The sequence below is a fragment of the Saccostrea echinata genome, unplaced genomic scaffold (genome assembly GCF_033153115.1).
Source record: "Saccostrea echinata isolate AGI-Se365-2 ecotype Australia unplaced genomic scaffold, CSIRO_AGI_Sech_v1 ptg000001l, whole genome shotgun sequence".
In the NCBI taxonomy this organism is placed as follows: domain Eukaryota; kingdom Metazoa; phylum Mollusca; class Bivalvia; order Ostreida; family Ostreidae; genus Saccostrea; species Saccostrea echinata.
The window spans coordinates 31,346,582-31,364,480 of record NW_026889750.1 but is presented as its reverse complement, the minus strand read 5'-3'; the positions used below and the strand labels follow the sequence as shown (position 1 = coordinate 31,364,480).

The 17,899-nt window shown below is 34.0% G+C and overlaps 1 protein-coding gene and 1 long non-coding RNA gene across 2 annotated transcripts; both read right to left on the bottom strand.

Annotated features, from left to right (window-relative positions):
• Positions 1–9,187: 9,187 nt before the first annotated feature.
• On the bottom strand, positions 9,188–10,096 carry LOC133181272 (sodium- and chloride-dependent creatine transporter 1-like; the record flags this gene model as incomplete). The annotated part of the gene is made up of 3 exons (XM_061315806.1): positions 9,188–9,323; positions 9,443–9,546; positions 9,968–10,096. Coding segments are annotated over 3 exons (369 nt in total), but the record flags the coding sequence as incomplete, so codon positions are not given.
• Positions 10,097–12,796: 2,700 nt separating this feature from the next.
• On the bottom strand, positions 12,797–17,257 carry LOC133189464 (uncharacterized). Its single transcript, XR_009721471.1, has 3 exons — positions 17,177–17,257; positions 13,153–13,342; positions 12,797–12,839 (listed from the first exon to the last, which is right to left on the bottom strand). It is a non-coding gene; the product is annotated as an uncharacterized LOC133189464 (long non-coding RNA).
• Between the last annotated feature and the right edge of the window lie 642 nt (positions 17,258–17,899).

Here is a 17,899-nt window from a genome sequence, read left to right as displayed (position 1 = left end):
AAATATATGTAGATAACGAACGGTATTCAAGCTCAAATGTCCATTAAACAATACAAATCGGGAGCAGAGCAAACACGGACCTCTAAAATGTCAGAGGTGGGATCAGATGCCATGGAGGAGCAAGCATCCCCTGCCGACCGGTCATACCCGCCGTGTGCTCCTTGTCATGATCGTGAAATACGGAAAAATCCGTCGACAATGAACCTTTTCAATCGTGAAAAGTAAAGTTTGTAGTTTCAAGTCTGTAACAATGTATTTTTTAAGGTGGAGAGGGGTTGAGCCACAGGGAAACATTCAGGATTTTTTTTAAATGTTAAAAAAGCAAAATGTTTACAAGCAATAAAGGGAAATAGGCTGTTGACTATTTTACAAAACTTAAATTCTTAAAACTGAGAAAGGAGGGGGAGGGGGTGTTGTAATACTCTCATTTTCTTTCCTGCACGAAATATATTCTGTACAATACGGTGCAAGCGGTTCAACGCTACCACAGAAAAGTGTGGAAAGTGTGTGTTTGGGGGGGGGGGGGGGTTCTCAGTTTAAATAATACCATGCATACAGGTGTATCTGCAAAAGACGGATGGGTCCAAATCCAAATCTTACGTGGAGAAAGAATACATATACTTTTACATGTACCGGTAAATACAATGTATAAAAATGTTTGTTTGTTTGTTTGCTTAGTTGTTTAACGTCCCTTCGAGAATGTTTCAATCATATTGAGACGCCAACACTTGTTGGTGGTGGGGGGGGGGGGGGCTGCAAATTTAGACCTGTACTCGACACTTGCGGCTTTTGAGCAGAGAGAGACCTTTTTCGTGCCAGCATCTACTGCGACAAGGGACTTCGGTTTATACGGTCTTATCCTAAGGACCGGTCTCCACCCTATACAGTACGGAAATAATCCATACATTGTAAAAACAGTTTAGAAATGAGGCAAAAATAATAATTATATACATTTTTGTATGCTACGAAGAGATGCAAAAACAGATATATTCGAGGAGCCGTAACATATTTGGAGATTCGACCGTACATTATTTCGCCTACCACAATATCGAAGTGTATGCTTAAATCTTTGATAAAGTCCCAATATTTAATTACATTGTGACCCATATTCTTTTTCTTGAAATTTCGGGTTTTCTTTGGTGATTATTCAGATTTTCAGCGCTATAATCATTTCCTTTGATTTAATGTATCGTATAAAGGTATATGTTGCAAATTTCTCTCTGCTTTATAGAAAAAAAATGTTTCCTCATCAAATCGGATAACAATTATTTCTATTTTCTGGAGAAAGAGAGAGAGAGAGATTATATTTCATGTAACGCATATCCAGTAACTCGATCACAAAATGACATGGTACATATATATCTTTTTTTTCATCAGGGTTTCCATTTACGCGTTAAATATCTATTCTGCATTTCTGGATTAATCTGCATAAAGCTATGTTTAAAGACTATATGTATATATATTCAAATCATTTTAATTCACCAACAGATTGAAGGGATATATAAGTATATCTTTAGATGTAAACTCTCGAAGCTGTGGAGCTTTTCGACATCTGAGGATACATGTATGCGTACCTACTGGTACGGATATCGGCTTAATACCACTGATTTCGGTCACTGGAGGAGATATTTTTTATACATGTATTTTCAAGAACAGATTCTTTATTTCCAAAATCTGCCAGCGTCCCCCTCTTAATCCCCCCCCCCCCTTGAATGAAAATTGTCGTGCCCTAAAAGATATTGATGATTTCTTTAAAAGAATAGATTGGATAGAAGTTTCTAATCTGAATTAAATTCAAACTATTCGGAAATTGAAATTATTATTTGTCTTCTGCATCAAGCGTATGAGAAAAGCAAATTTGGATTGAAAATTAACTTCAAGCTAGAATTTCAATCAATTTTTCTCAGACGTCCGACACGAATTCGTTTTCTATCACCAAATCATATGCGGCTTTTCCCCAACCAACTCAGAATCAGCAGCATACTTTGTACATATCTTAGGACTATCTTAAGATACGTCTTTGGATGTAAAACAAAAGCATCTTAGGAATATCTTTAGTTAAGATGTCGTAATTGGGGAGGGGGGGGGGCGTGGTCATGGGATCAGTTCCCCTTGGGATTTTTAGAGTTGTTGAAATGATATTAATAGTAAACCCAATCTCTCTAGAAAACACGGACCCCTGTTACAATGGCATAGAAAGTCACATACATTTATACATCGTCTGTATATCTATAAAGGCAAAGCGATTTAACACCCCCTCCCCCTCCAAAACGAAATAGCTATATAAGGTATGGATAAGTTTATGGTTTTTTATCCTTGCTTGACAATAATTTCTGAGTCCTCTTTTTTTGAGTGCGCGGCTGTGTACCCTCCTTCCCCCTCCGGAAAATGCCTGTATCCGCGCTTGATATGTATTGGTAATAATAAAATGTTTCAGAAATTTTATAAATAATCGCTATTCCTCTTTTTTTTTCAAATTTTTTATCAGGTTTGTCCATTCTTATCCCGTTTTCATGTATTGAGCTGTAACAGATATAATAGAGAAATAAAATTAAAAAACAGAAAAGAAAATATATATGCATTTTTTTTAAAACATTTATATTAATAGATAAGTCAATTTGAAAAAAAAAAATTGAAGCATTCCCTTTTTGATAAACAATAAAAATTAACATTATGATATATTTATAATTCACATATAAAGAACAATTGAGATTAGTAATAAGATTTATTTTCAAAATATCACTTCTTGTGGTTGTTCGTCCCCAGATGTAACAGACCCCCCCCCCCCCTCTCTGTAGAAAGGTTGGAGGTAGTGCCCGTCTGCATCCGTGCCGTAGTCACGCTTGTGAACGTTTTAACCTGCTACATGTTTCATTCATCAATTAATAAATGTATTTTCATTTATCACTTTCTCTTTTTCTATTTGTACGGTTAAATGCATACATAAACAGTGACACGGCACAGTGTCTACTTAATTGATTTAATTCATAAAAGAAATTAATATTTTTACAAAAACTATTGGATTAAATTATATAAGCTCTGTAAATTCAAAATATTCTAGTTGTTTTCCTGGCAACAGCGCTTCTGATATCATTTAGATATGTCTTAGGATAAGCACATCGTCGTCTTGAAGTTAGGGCAAAGATAAGGAAGTCTCCTAAGATAGGATAGCTTCGTTGCCCCCCCCCCATCTCTCTCCTCCCTATGATATGCCGTAAGCTCGTCCCAGGAAAGCTTCAAAAGCATGCCTGCAACTCTAGAAAAACATACCATTCTTTGACAAAGAGAGAGAGAGAGAGAGAGAGAGAGAGAGAGAGAGAAATTTATGACGCCAAGTGCAAGGAATATATATATATCGGAAATATCTATTTTAAAATTTTATTCTTAATTGCAAATATAGATAGGTTCCTACAGGCATTCAGTTACATGTAATAGGAACCCATTTACTTATTTAAAATTAAAAAAAAAAATAAAAATAAAAAAAAATCTCTAGGAAAGACAATAAATCAATTATTGTTACATGTATCAACATTATTGTATATATGTCGATATCATGTTACAATAACATTGATTTCATAAATGAAGTGTGATAAATTCATTTGATAGCTATTAGAACTTCGAAGATATAGTGACTAAAATAATTAAACTCTCTGATTGATCAAAAACAAAATTAGAAAAAAAATATTGAACTTTTAAAGCGAAATTATTTGTAGGTGGCATTTTTAAAATTTCAATTAGCCAATAATGCGCTTTTGGTTAGATGAATATTTTAATAGGTTGAAGGAGTGGCAAATTGAATCCTGTGTAGGATTTCCTACCATTCTAGTTATTTCAGTGGAGAAAATCCTACAACTCTATAGTCATTTTTTTCTTGGGAGAATCCTACTCTAGAGCCAGTTTTCCGCGGTGAGGGGGATTTGAGAGGAAAAGCCTACTCTAAAAGACTAACTAGGAGGAATGAGACACCTATTTTGCTAAGCATTTCGTTAAATTAACATTGAATTAACATAATAATTCAATTTATATCTTCGAAAAATAGAGAAGGGGGGGGGAGGTTTTTTTTCTCTATCATTTGTCACCAATTGACCAACATCTCTCTCCTTCTAGATCTCTCTCTGCTTTACGACAGATTCAAAATGTTTGGAGGAAGGGAGGAGATTAGGGATGTGAGTCTGCAACTATATAAGCCAAGTGTTCACATAGTGCAGTTTTGATTTATTAACTATGCTGTATTTATTATATAAAGGCATGGAATAAAATGTAATAATAATATACGTCATTATAATAGTGGTTGTTACATGATTTTGGGGAATGCGAAAGAGAATCTGCTTAAATGCATGTAAAATTTTAATTTTTGCACTCAATATAATTATGTGGGTTGCAAATTTCGAATGTTCATTACGTCATACATGCACTGAGGTTTTCATCATCTCAACCCCTTAACAGCATACAATTCATCTAATTCTTGAAAAATATTCAATGACTAAATTAAATTACATGAAAGTTTATACCTGTATGAAATCCGGGAAATGGAGGGGGCTAAGTATCTCAATTTTGACTCATCTTCACGTACCTAAATTAATTCTTTCTTCCTGTTCAACTATATCTACTTTTGGTTTCGGAATTACATTGTAATTAGTTATCAGTTAGTTGATCAATAGTCAGTTAGGATTTAGAGCTGATGAGGGAATCCGTACACCTACCCCTGGGATTTTCAGTCTTAAGCTTTATAGAGTCAAATAACCTTCCCCCCAACCCCATAAGGAGAGGAAACGCAGAGCTTTCGGAATTCATAAAATGTACATGCATTTACAAGAAGGAAAGGGGTCTGTCAGTGTAACCCCTTTTCTAGTTAATTTTGTATCATTCATTTGATTTATGCCCAATTCTTTTTAGATGCATGTATAATATTCCTCTAGTCCCTTACAAAGTCTTGTATGATGTTTCCTTTTTTATTACATGTGCACTGCATGCATCGCTTGATATTGGAAAAAAAACATCTAGTTCAGAACATTAATAAAAGTGTTAAAGTTCTGCCGACAATTAATATTTCGTAGTAAATAAGGAAATTCTAAATACTAAATTTGGAGATTTTTCAAATTGTTCCGCTCATATCTCAGTCCTTGTCCCAGTTTATATCAAATCAATGTAATTAAGAATAGTTTGATTAATATTAAGATTTGGGTTGTTAAGCGCAACATCTTGTAATTTTTGCTAACCAATGCAAAGTAACATGCACCGCATGCACCAATCACCTTTGCCTAGTGAGTACTGAATCTATAAGTATTAGTATGCTGCCACGGTTGTTAAATTCCTGTTAAAGTACATCATTGAAAGAGTTAGCAAGATTCCAGTTCCCCAAGGCCAGGACTATTTCCCGAGGCGAAGCCGAGGGAAATAGTCCTGGTCGAGGGGAACTGGATCTTGCTAACTCCCTCAATGATACACTTTTAACTGTTTTATTATACCGATACAAACGTAAAATTTAGAGGATTCGGATGGTGTGATTTCAAAGCAGGGATTAGCTCACTGAACTAACACACGGGGATTAGTCCATTCACATATCATACCAATGTAAAAGTAAAATCATTTCGGATAACCGGGAATTAGCTTTCGAAGGAGGGATTAGCTCATTTGACTAACGCGCGGGGATTAGTCCATTCATAACGATTTCCAGGGAATTAGTCACATCTAATGATCTAATGTTATATAGGGAAAAATCAGTAGAGGTATAACAAAATAAAACGTTTGAGATGTTATTTTTTAATTTAATTGCACAACATGAGCAATAATGTATGATAATTATAATAGACTTTTGACATTACTCAGTGAGTTTTCCTTTGAAGTAACATACAATAACTGCGATACAAACACTTCGTGGTCGTTTCATTTTGTAAATGAGCAGAAACTGTACAATAACTACAAAATATTAACAATACAGAACTGTTTAATTTTAGCTATGATGGAAAGCTGTATGAATCATTCAAATTACATGACAGCGCTGTTACGTATTTACTCAAAATTTTAGATGAATTTAGGATAGAAGTGAACAGCGGCGGATCCAAAATTTTAGAAAGGAAGGAGGAGGAGCAGTTCACGGATAGTTTTTCTTTGACAAAATAAAGAAAAGAAAAAAAATTGTCCAAACTCTAAAATCGTATTTCCTGGGTTAGGGATACTAGCTCATCATTAGTCCTGAAACTATGTGCCTGGTCGTTACATGTGGATAAATTAAAAGTGTATACAAGTTAAGCAAACACAATTTACGAAAGCCAAAAAGAAAAAAAAAACCTCAAAGTTGGGGGGGGGGGGGGTTGATGCCCGACGCGCGCCAGTATGTGCTGGATCCGCCTTTGGCTACTTCTTTACTCTTCCTCCCTCCTCTTTCATCAGATTCTGTTTGTTTTAGTTTTGAGCCAGGAATACTGTACATGTATCTGACGACCGGTGGATAACATTTCTCTTAGAATTCAATCTGCCAGAAACATTTTTGCTTGATACTATTAAAGAGTTTTGACTGTACACATTAAAAAAATTCTTTGCTTGATTATAGCATAATCTAGAGGAGTTTTGAAAAAAAAAACTTAAACAAGGTTTTGATAAAATGCATTCTTAATTTCTGTTTACCATTTGTCATTTTTCCTCATTCTTTCTTCATATATGCACTCAATATACAGTCACATGATTTTTTTGAGTTTAAGCTAAAATTTCAGTTTCCTTGAAGGAGGCGTTCTGTCTAATTTTATGAGGTACATGATTTCACACCTACATGTAGGGCTTTCTTCCAAAAGTATGTATCTATTTTTTTCACCTTCTTTGGCATATTTTATAAATATGCATCCTTGCTTGCACTTATTCACATGGTTTATTTGTCAATCTTTGGAATTTTTTAAAAGTTAATGTAGCATATGCACTCAGAATAGCACATAGCACCTGCATGGAATTAGCATCTAGCACCTGCATGGAAATATCTCTTATATGTACATGTAGCACCTGCATGAATGAACGTAATTTTGAATATTGACGCCCACATTGCCAACACATTCATGTACATGTATAGTTCTGTCCTGTGATTTACAGTTTTCTATATCATTTGTCTACTAAATTATATATACATATATTAATTTCAGAACATATTTACTGAAACCTTGTTCTTTTTTTCAATGAAGAATGTTCTTTTGAAAAAAAAAACTAAGATTAGAATAATAGTATATTTACTGAAAAATTGAAGAGGGGGGCTAATTTGAAAGGGGGCTAAACCAACCCCCACCCCCCAAAAAAACGTTTGGGGACTATGCCCCAATTTTCAAAGCCTATATTATGTTTATCTTTGAAAAAATAAGTTTGGGAGGCTGCCCCCTCTAGCCCTTCCTCCCGTTCCGACGCCTGTTAAAAGTTTATTACGCATCGCTTCTTATCATCAATATTTCACATTATCAATTTCTATAATGTAATATTAAGAAAGACTTTTTTTGGGGTGGGGTGGGAGTTAAATTTTATTTATTTCTTTCCTTGGTGTTTTTTTTTTAATTTATTTATCTATAATTTATTCATTTTGAGGGAAAGTTCATCCTACGTTAAAAGATGGAACAAAAATTCTTAAAAAACACGGGGCCAAAGTATACGTGTAGTTTGAGTAAAAAAAAATCAATCCATGTCACTTTTGATAACTAGTAATTAATAAATCCGATATGGTTTCAGTTTTACATGATTTCTCGTAATTATGCGTAGAAAGGTTTGTAATCTATATAGAAAATGAGGAAATATAACGCATTAAATTATATGACAATTCTACATTATAAATACATTTAAGTATGGAAACCTATGTTATTGTTATACAGTACTTTTTGTAATGACAAAATGTACTGCCATAGGGGGTTGTGTTTGGACTTTTGTTGCGAGGATAAACATGGCAGTGCATGTCCATAAAAGATTTATATTTTCTTTTCAAAGATTTGCTTTTGTATTATGAAATGCATGTAATGAATTATAATATCTAATAATATCTATTTTCATGAATGTAAATAAAGGAAGAAAAAGAACACTATGGAAACCTAGCTCTTTATATCTGTTCTATAATGCTTTTTGTTGGGCCAAATGCCATTAAAATCATCAGCCTTTGTAAGTTCACTTATTATTAAAGTAGTACTATCAAGGGTGTTGAAGTTCTTTTATTATTTTCCTTAATCGGCAAAAATTATGAAAAATATAAAACAAAAGACGAAAAACTAAATTTTAGGTGGAGAGAAAATTGACTTGAGGGGTAGTCACACTTTATAGCTTTTAAGCTGTGTATGATCTCTCGTAAATATTGGTTTTCTTTAGGAGAAATCCTTCTCTAGATCCAGTTTTTCCGGGGGACTCCCCCTCTAGAACCATTTTCCCGGGAAATACTTGAGGGGGGGGGGGGTCAACCGTACTAAGTTGGTACTTTTGCTGGTTGGAACAATGTTGAGGTCTACATGAATATTTTATGTGTTTGAAGGGTCGAAGAAGGTCTTGATTAAAACTATGTAAATTAAGATTTATGTCCGACGCTATCCCCCCCCCCCCCCCCGCCTGTGTATGACGAATGATGACCCTTATTGTCAACACACATGGCGCACGTTCTTATAGCGCACCGTAAGAATGATTGAAAACAAGAAATGTGTTTCCTAACTTTGTTTACATCTCTTTTGTGGGGGATAAGCAAAACGTCCTCTATCGGATAACACATCGTCCTCTCAAGCTTAACACAGCGTCCTCGCAAGGTTAACACACCGTCCTCGCGCGGTTAACACACCGTCCTCGCAAGGTTAACACACCGTCCTCTCACGGCTAACACACCGTCCTCGCAAGGTTAACACACCGTCCTCTCACGGCTAACACACCGTCCTCGCAAGGTTAACACACCGTCCTCTCACGTTAACACAACGTCCTCTTACGTTAACACAACGTCCTCTAAAGCATAGTGAAAAAATCATGCTTTAATTTTCAAATTACAACATAATGCAACCCCCCATCGTGTAACTAGTGCCAAACCTTATAAATATACCAAATCTTGAAAAAATATCTCAATTAGAAAGTATGGTCCTCGGAGGAAGGTGGAGTGTCATAGTCCTCGAAAGGTCGGTGATGCATGTGAGGGTGTGTGTGTGTGTGTGTGTGTGTGTGTGTGTGAGGGTGTGTGTGTGTGTGAAATTAGTGTTTTGTGCCTACCTGCCTGTACCACTTTATCCACTGGTTTACCCGCAACATGAGCCATGTAACCAACAATGGTGAAAATGGCAAAACCTCCAAATATACTTGTTCCTTCGCTTATCATAGATAATATGATTGAATCTCTGTCATATAAAATTAATTTTAAATAATGTGCTTTTGAAATAGATGATAATTTGCTAATGAATAAGATGTATCTCCTTAAAAATTATGTCTACGTACAATTAGTTATAGTTCTATTTACCTGTAGCAGTTATTGTTGAATTTATTGAAGCTAGCCATGGTAAAGAGAGGTCCCCATGCGGGTCCTAGAGAATAGAAGACTTGAATTCCTGCTTCTAACCATACCTATGAAAACAAAATAATTCTCACTTTATTGAATATACATTTGTTGTCTATAAAAAGGTACAGGAATTATTCAAACGTAGGAGAAATACTTACTCAATATATATAATTTAGATATATGAACTGTCATAAAACTAAATCAAAACATATTCAAATTCGAGTGCATTTTAAACAATTGAAATACTCTATAAATTATGATTAATTAGATTTAAATTCATTTTGTTATATCATATATATAAGAAAGATAAAATAAATTTAATCAATCATGATGTATTGAGTATTTCAATTGTTTAAAATGCACTCAAATTTGAATATGTTTTGATTTAGTTTTAAGACAGTTCATATATCTAAATTATAATTCTATACCTTCATTCAAGGGAATATTAATCCAGTTTTATGATATTTTTTTTTACTGTATACTTACTTGAACACTGGCAAGTTTATCAAAGTCTGGTCTGATGTAGAAAAGGATGCCATCAGTTGATCCAGGAAGCGTCAGGCCCTTGATAAGAATGACGATCAGTAACAAATAGGGAAGGGTCGCTGTGATGTAAACAACCTATAATAAGTTTTTTTCATTATTTATTTAAAAAATGTTAGCTATCAACCCGTAGGGTGTATTTTCTTTCCAGTAAAATATTGTAGTGAGAGGGGATTAAAGATTACAATGAAAAAAAATTCTTTTGTTATATGTTTCGAAGTACATAATTATCGCGTACCTTCCCAACAGATTTCAGTCCTTTGATCAGACATATGCAAACCACGATCCATGCTACGAGAAAGCAGATTGTTAGGCGCCAGTTTAATCCTCCAATATCGTGGAGTCCCTCTGACATACGAAGAACACGATAACTGTATAAGAAATTTTAAATTAGTTAAATTATTTGATTCATTCTATTGCATAGTTACCATTGTATGTTTTTCCTAAATATATGACGATTCTTCAAGTAAACAGCTATTCGATGCTTTATGGATCTTAATATAATTTTATTAAGTAACACTTGGTAGTAGTATATTGTTTTATATATTTTATTTACCCCTAGTAAATTAATCACTTTTTTCTACACACTTTGTTCTTATAGAATACTTGCAGAGATATAAGATAAATGCGGTTTCATTGTTCTTTAAAGATGAAATATGTGGAGAAAACGAACAGTATTCGAGCTCAAATGTCCATTAAACATTACAAAATAGGAGCAGAGCAAACACGGACCTCTAAGACATCAGAGGTGGGATCAGGTGCCATGGAGGAGTGAGCATCCCCTGCCGACCGGTCACACCCGCCGTGTGCTCCTTGTCATGATCGGAAAATAACGGAAAAAATCCGTCGAAAATTCAGTGTATAAATAATGACCTAACAATTAGTATGAAAAACGTCAGTCAGCATTTGACTTACTGAAAGATTGTATTTGCTGACAAGGTCATTGTATCGACCATAGAACTTAACAAATGACGACTATAAACGAGTCTGCTGACATTCTTGTTTCATCAACTTGTTTGTCAATAACTTACCTCGTTTTAGAAATCGTTCATACGTAGAGCATGCTCTGGCGTATCGAATCAACTGAGAGATATAAACCCCGTATGCAGGTGATAAGGGTATATTGCTGCATAAGTTAGGGAAGTTGACGATTGAAAAGTTAAACTCATCCCGTTTATCATAAAGCTTTGTTGTAAGATTACCATTAACGTCTTTTTCTGATAAAATATCAAAATATAAAACAGATGTGTCAGACTCTGTGGTATCTTTTATCTCAAGCTCAACGGGATATATCGTGTCGACATAAGAATGGAAATAACTCCTGTTAATTGACAATACGTCGTCGATATATCTAAATGTCGAGTTGAAGGCCACAGCATGTGTTTTATTCTTTTCATGTAAAAGATTTTGAATAAATTCTGCTTCATAAGAATACAAAAATAGGTCTGCTAATAACGGGAGTAATTGGTACCCACGGGGATTCCAATAGATTGTTGGAAGACCTGGTCTCCAAAAACCACATAGATATTGTCAATCAGAGACTCGAGCATCTTTTTAATGTCAACTTCAGAGTACTTGTGTGTACAATCAGATTGCTTTTTAACAAAGCAATTTTGCAAATGACCAATGACAAGGTAAGTAAATTTACGAGTTCCATTTTTGTTGAAAAAGCAGTTGTCAACGATGTCAGAAAGTCTGGACTTTAATTCTTTGTGGGGAATAGTTGTATATAAAGTTAAAAAATGTAAGTTTTTATGTTGTTGATTTTGGTAAAATTTTGTGGTTTCAAATGTTCCAAAAGTTCATTGGAATTTTTTAATATCCACATCTGATTTACACCACTTCTCGAATATATTGTTGCACAGTACTCTTGAAGTTTCTCCTTCACTACTGTTAATATCTTAGTGAGGAGTAAAATTTGTTATAGATCAAGTGAAAGAAATCAAAAGAAAGTTTGGTGAACATATGTTTCTCATAAATGTAAGCGTTGTTTTTATAAAGTATAATGCTTTAAATTATTGAATACCGGTATTTACCTTTACATAGTGAATTCAAAATATGCAACAAGATAAAAATTGTACTTTTTTATTTGAATATTCTCATGTTTCAATTTATCCGTAATCTAAGCAGATATCGATACATAAAATTAGATTTTTAAAACTGAATTTAATAAATTTAACATAATCACTCACAACCAAAATTCCTCTTCACTTGTTGATCTAAGTATAGTTTCTTTTGTTATGTTCTCTACAAGGGAGGCAGCTCCGTTGTAGTGATACATTTTTGAATAAGTTTTTGACAAGTTAGATGTGTTATACGACTCTTTTGTTGATCCATTAGCATCATGCTGAGAAGACATGTTTGAAATGCCATGGAAACATTCTAGAGTATTCCAATCATTTTCACAGACTGCCCATGGAAGAGGCGAGAAAAAGGAACTTCCGAGATAGAAGATGGTCCAGGTGATGATGACATTGTAGTACAGTGTGATTACAAAGAGAACAATGAACATCCCCACTCCAAGACCTTGGTAAATAACAATCTGTCATGAGTATACCAGTATTTTTATCAATTCGACACTAAAAGTCCTATGCTTTATTCGTTAATATGTATTTGTCGATCAAATTTATGCTATAAGTAAGGGTTTATTTTATTGTGATAAAAATAGAAAAGGAATCTTTTACCTTCGAAAAAAGGACAGGCCTTCCAGACATGAAAAAACTTCTCCCTGTAAATTGTCCAACAGAGCTTTCCAGAAGAAATAATGGAAGACCAGCAGCGAGGAGGAAAAATATAAATGGGATCAGAAAAGCACCTACAATAGTGGATAGTTTTAATACAATTCAGGATAATTTTTTCTACAATATATACATAAATAAGTATAGATATCTGTAAAACCATGTTATCCCTATACATCAATGTTTCTAAATAGCATTATCCATCTGAGAAAAAAAAATAACACTCCGAACATCCGTTATATACTTTTATGCATGCATTGTTTGAGAAGCGGTGGCGGATAGGAACATCTAATTTTAATTAGATTGACCAAAAGTGTATTCAAAGTTTGAGGTGAGAAACTCTTTAGCTAAAAAATCTTCAGTAAGATAACAATCGTTTTTCTAACTTACCTCCTCCATTTCTCATACAAAGATACGGAAATCTCCAGATGTTACCGAGTCCAACACAAAAACCCACCATAGAAAGCATATAGTCTAACTTTGCTCCCCATCTTCCCCTCTTGTTTTCTAATTGAGCTCTCTCAGTATTTGATAATTTGTCCACATCGTCCAAGTTACTGTCTTGATTCATCTCCATTATCTGAAATATAGATTATATTTTATCATTTTTGAACATTGATAGATATATCTGAAAGATTTAATTATCTACATATATATATTCCATTTCATGAGTAACATTTTAATCGCTTATCTACAGTTTTTTTATGTAAAGGCCATTCTATTTTTACGACAAATCTATTCCTATATCCCTTCTTTCAATAAACATTATGTTTTTGTGTAATGTAAGCGTCTTTATTTTGACAAATAAAGGACCAGAGCCAATCAAGCTATGTGTATTTGTTAAATCAGGTACTAGTATGTGTAAATGTGCAAACTTTTTTCCCGTTATTTCCCAATCATGACAAGGAACACACGGCGGGTGTGACCGGTCGGCAGGGGATGCTCACTCAATCATGGCACCTTATCCCACCTCTGATGTTTTTAGAAGTCTGTGATTGTGCTGCTGTTATAATGGACTTTGAGCTTGAATACTGTTTGTTATCTCCATATTTCATTTAGCCATCTTAAAAAAAATTACATTTTGCGTGCTAACTGACGTCCCTTTTGTAATAAGGGTGTCCTCCAAACACCCACAGTTTATTGTTTTCATATTAATGAGCATCATTTTAATCAGGCAAATCAGCATTTTAAAACTGGCCAGAAATTGAAACATGATTTACACTGATTTTTTTTAAAAAATTTAATTTTATAAGTTTCAAGATATTTCCCCCATCCATTCAGTCTAACTGTCAGTGCACAAACTAAATAAAACCGGATGTAAAAGTTTTTTTTTTCCTCGGTACACGTCACAAGTCAGCGGGTGTGAAATACCCTTAAACATGAAATTCTGATGAATGCAGCACAAAATTCCTTCATTTCTTTATGTGTTCTCAAAGTGTTCTCAAATTTTATTTTTACAAGCACGATATGTATTTCTAATAATTTTTCTCGTTACATTTCTTTATATTTTCATGATCAGAGTTATTTGGGAAATGGCAATCATTTATTGTACAACCGAACATGTTCTTTAGAAAACAGAGGCATTGAAATTTCAGTGTGTTTTAATGACGTCAAATATGTCATTTTCAAAGACCCAGATTTTTAAAAGATGTAAAATTGTTTCTTTTCTTCCTTAGAATAATGCTTTATTTTTTTTTTTAAATACCTTGTATTTTGTTCTAGAAAACAAAATCTCTCACTATAAACTGTATAAATAAAAAAAGGTGAGGGTCTCGAACAGTGATCGATCTAAAAAAAAACCCCTACAAACAATTCAAATCTGTGAACACGGCATAAAACACGGACCACTGGAAATTCCAGAGGTGCGATCAGGTGTCGAAGAGGAGTATGCATCCCCTGTCAACCGGTCACATCCATCGTAAGTCCTATGCATTGATGAGGTAGATGGAATATTCAAAATTTTATTCAAATTTAAAATAAAACAAGGACCTAACAATTGGTATATTGCACATATGAAATATGTCAGTCAAAATACGACCCAAAGGAAGCTTATATTTGCTAACAATGTCATTAAATTTACAAAATACTGATATTACACGAGGTTGTTGAAATCCCTGTAACATCAATTTATCTGTCAGTAACCTGCCTCTAATTAAAAATTGATCTTGTACTTAGAGCATGCCTTTGAGTATCGAATAAGTTGGAAGACATTAACACCATATGAGGGAGATAGCAGAATATTACTACATAAATAAGGAAAGTTGACCATGGAAAAGCTGGAGTCATCTCGTTTGTCATACAATAAAGTTGTCAGTTGGCCCTTATCGTCTAAAAGTCAGAAAACATTCAGTTATGAAACATATGTTGTGGCCTCTGTAGTTTCTTTTACTCCGAATTCACTGAGATATATTGATTCGACATACGAATGAAAATAACTATTGTTAATTGATAAAATGTCGATATGTCGAGTTGAAGACCAAAGCAAGTGTTTCTACTCAGAAATGTTTTATGAAATCTACTTCATAGGAATATATAAAAGGTCGGCTAATAAACGATAAACAATTAGTGCCGATCAGAAATGTTATGCGATTTTAAATTATCTAAAATTCTTTGGAATTTTTGAGAATCCAAATTTGCTTTACACCACTTTTAGAATATGCGTCAGCACAGTACGTCTGAAGTTTCTCCTTTACAGAAGTTAAAATGTTTGTGAGGAGTAAGGATAGGAGCTTTGAATAGCATTATCTAGACCTGGCAATGTATCTTTCTAAGGATTTTTAAGAAGTTTGGGAATCCACTATAGGTAGGGTAGAGCGACCTCACCTTCGTTGACTGGAATGTTAAAAGTATTAAAGACTGAAATTTGATTTTTGAGAATTTCATCATTAGAAAGTGAGCTATAAGTAAAGGTTGGATAAGTATAAGATGATAAGCCGCCACATTGGAAAGGAGAGTACTTCCCATATAAGAAAAGACTATAACCAGTAATTTGGCGTACAGACCAGAGTATAAGCTCCATACAACATGCATGAAATGGCATTTTTAACATTCTTAGATATATCAATATTTTTTTAAAAATCAAATGCAAAATTATATTGATAAAAGGAAAATGAGATACAAAATACATATAATCTTCAAAATGTGGCAAATCACAATCACACGGAAATTTTCTTTATCATTTATTTTGGCGATTAAAGGCAAATAACAAATCCACAAGGGTTAACAATCATAATACCACATTGGCTAAGATAGTCAGAATGTTTTCTGAAATATTTTCAAAAGTAATCAATCTATTTCAATCTTTTTCTATATCTAATCGCCGCTCACTGTAGCTCAGTCGGTAGAGCGCTCGTTCCGTGATCGGAAGGTCGTCAGTTCGCATCTCGGCCACGACTGACCTAAGTCGAAACAAGAAAGGTAGCAACTGTTCCTTCGCCAAGCGCTCGGTACTTTGACGTAAGAGTTGCGGGTTCTTCGGATGAGACCTTAAAATTCGAGGCCCCGTGTCACGGCAGGCGTTGACACGATAAAGATCCCTCACTGCTCAATGGCCCTGAGTGCCGAGTAAAGGTCTAAATTTGAAGTCCTTCGCCGGTATATATGAGTTATTGGCAAACACTGAACGCTTTGAGAACGATGATAACGAGCGGCTGGGGAACGATGAACGCAAAACTGAACGATGAGCTCACGGTAATCGCATGCTGAACAAACTAGGAGCGAACGGCAAATGGGTACTTAGAACTAGGATTGTAGTTATTAAATGTAAACTTAATTAAGAGATGATCATATTTTATCGCCTTTAGCAATGCTTCTTGTTCACTTCTTTTCAATTGATTAATCATATAAAAGCATATAGAAGCTTGCTTGGCTCCAGGTGTGCATTTGCGATTGTGCTCCTCAGTTGATGATGAAGATAACAAAAGAATTTAAGAGCGTTATTTTTTGTATGTTTACAATATAAGAAGAATTATGAAAGATTATCAAATCATTGTTTGTTTGTTTGTTTGTTTGTTTTGTTTTTTTTTTTTTTTTTTTTTTTGTTTTTTTTTTTTTCCAATTTTAATTTTGGCTGGTATAATCTTTAGAAACATTTGAACACCTCTATAGCAGTCCAAAACGTTTTCAAATGCCCAAGATCCTTTTCAACATAATCAGTTGAATGTGAATCTAATACTGATTTTACATTATTTTTTTAAAGAGATTTCAAGTATACTCTATTGAAAAATAAATTCGTGTATTATTGTATCATACAGGCCTCAAAATTTTTTGCAGAGGGCAGATTCAAATTTCCGTATAACGATTACTATAAAATCGACAAATTAAACATACATTTCTATTATCAAAAGACATTTATCAACAGACATGCAACTTATCAACTGAATCACTGAAGTATCAGAGAATGGCTATAGTTTACCTTCCATACAGTTTCAACTGCCCAATGACATATAACACACAGGTAAGTAGATGAACTATGGGAAGAAAGGACACGATACAATCGATACTCCAAGCATAAACGAAATAAGTATGACAAAAGGTATAAGGAACAACGATTGACAAGCTGGACGTGTAAATTGATAATACTACTAACATTTAGTAAGAGGATACAGATGTTTTGTAATTGTATGTAATCTACATCGTGCTTATTAAGAAAATTAACAATGAAATAAAGTGTATTTCTTTTCTATACTTGCACACATAATTTTTGCATCTGAATGTCAACTTATATAACAGAGTCAGCTGAATACAATGTGCAAGCAAAAAAAAAAAAAAGAAAAAAGAAAAAAAAAGAAAAGAAAAGAAAAAACACCATTCACCGGGTTGGGGGCTATCTTACCATAATAACACATTTCCTTAGTTAAATTGATAGATGTCTTCCAATCAGCATTTCAATGTCGTCACGTGACAAGCTCTTTGCCGCTAAAAACATTCTATGCATTTAAATTCATATATGCAGTAAATCTATTAAGTTTGAATTGCCAAGTAAAGGCATAAATTATATTGGAACCCAGAAATGAATCTCCAAATCTCAATACATGTATTTTTTTCCTATATCGACTGAAACCTTTCTTCGTTTTCAAAATCATTGTGTAATAACATTTTTAAAATAACAATACGATTTTCCGGTTACCAGATCTGC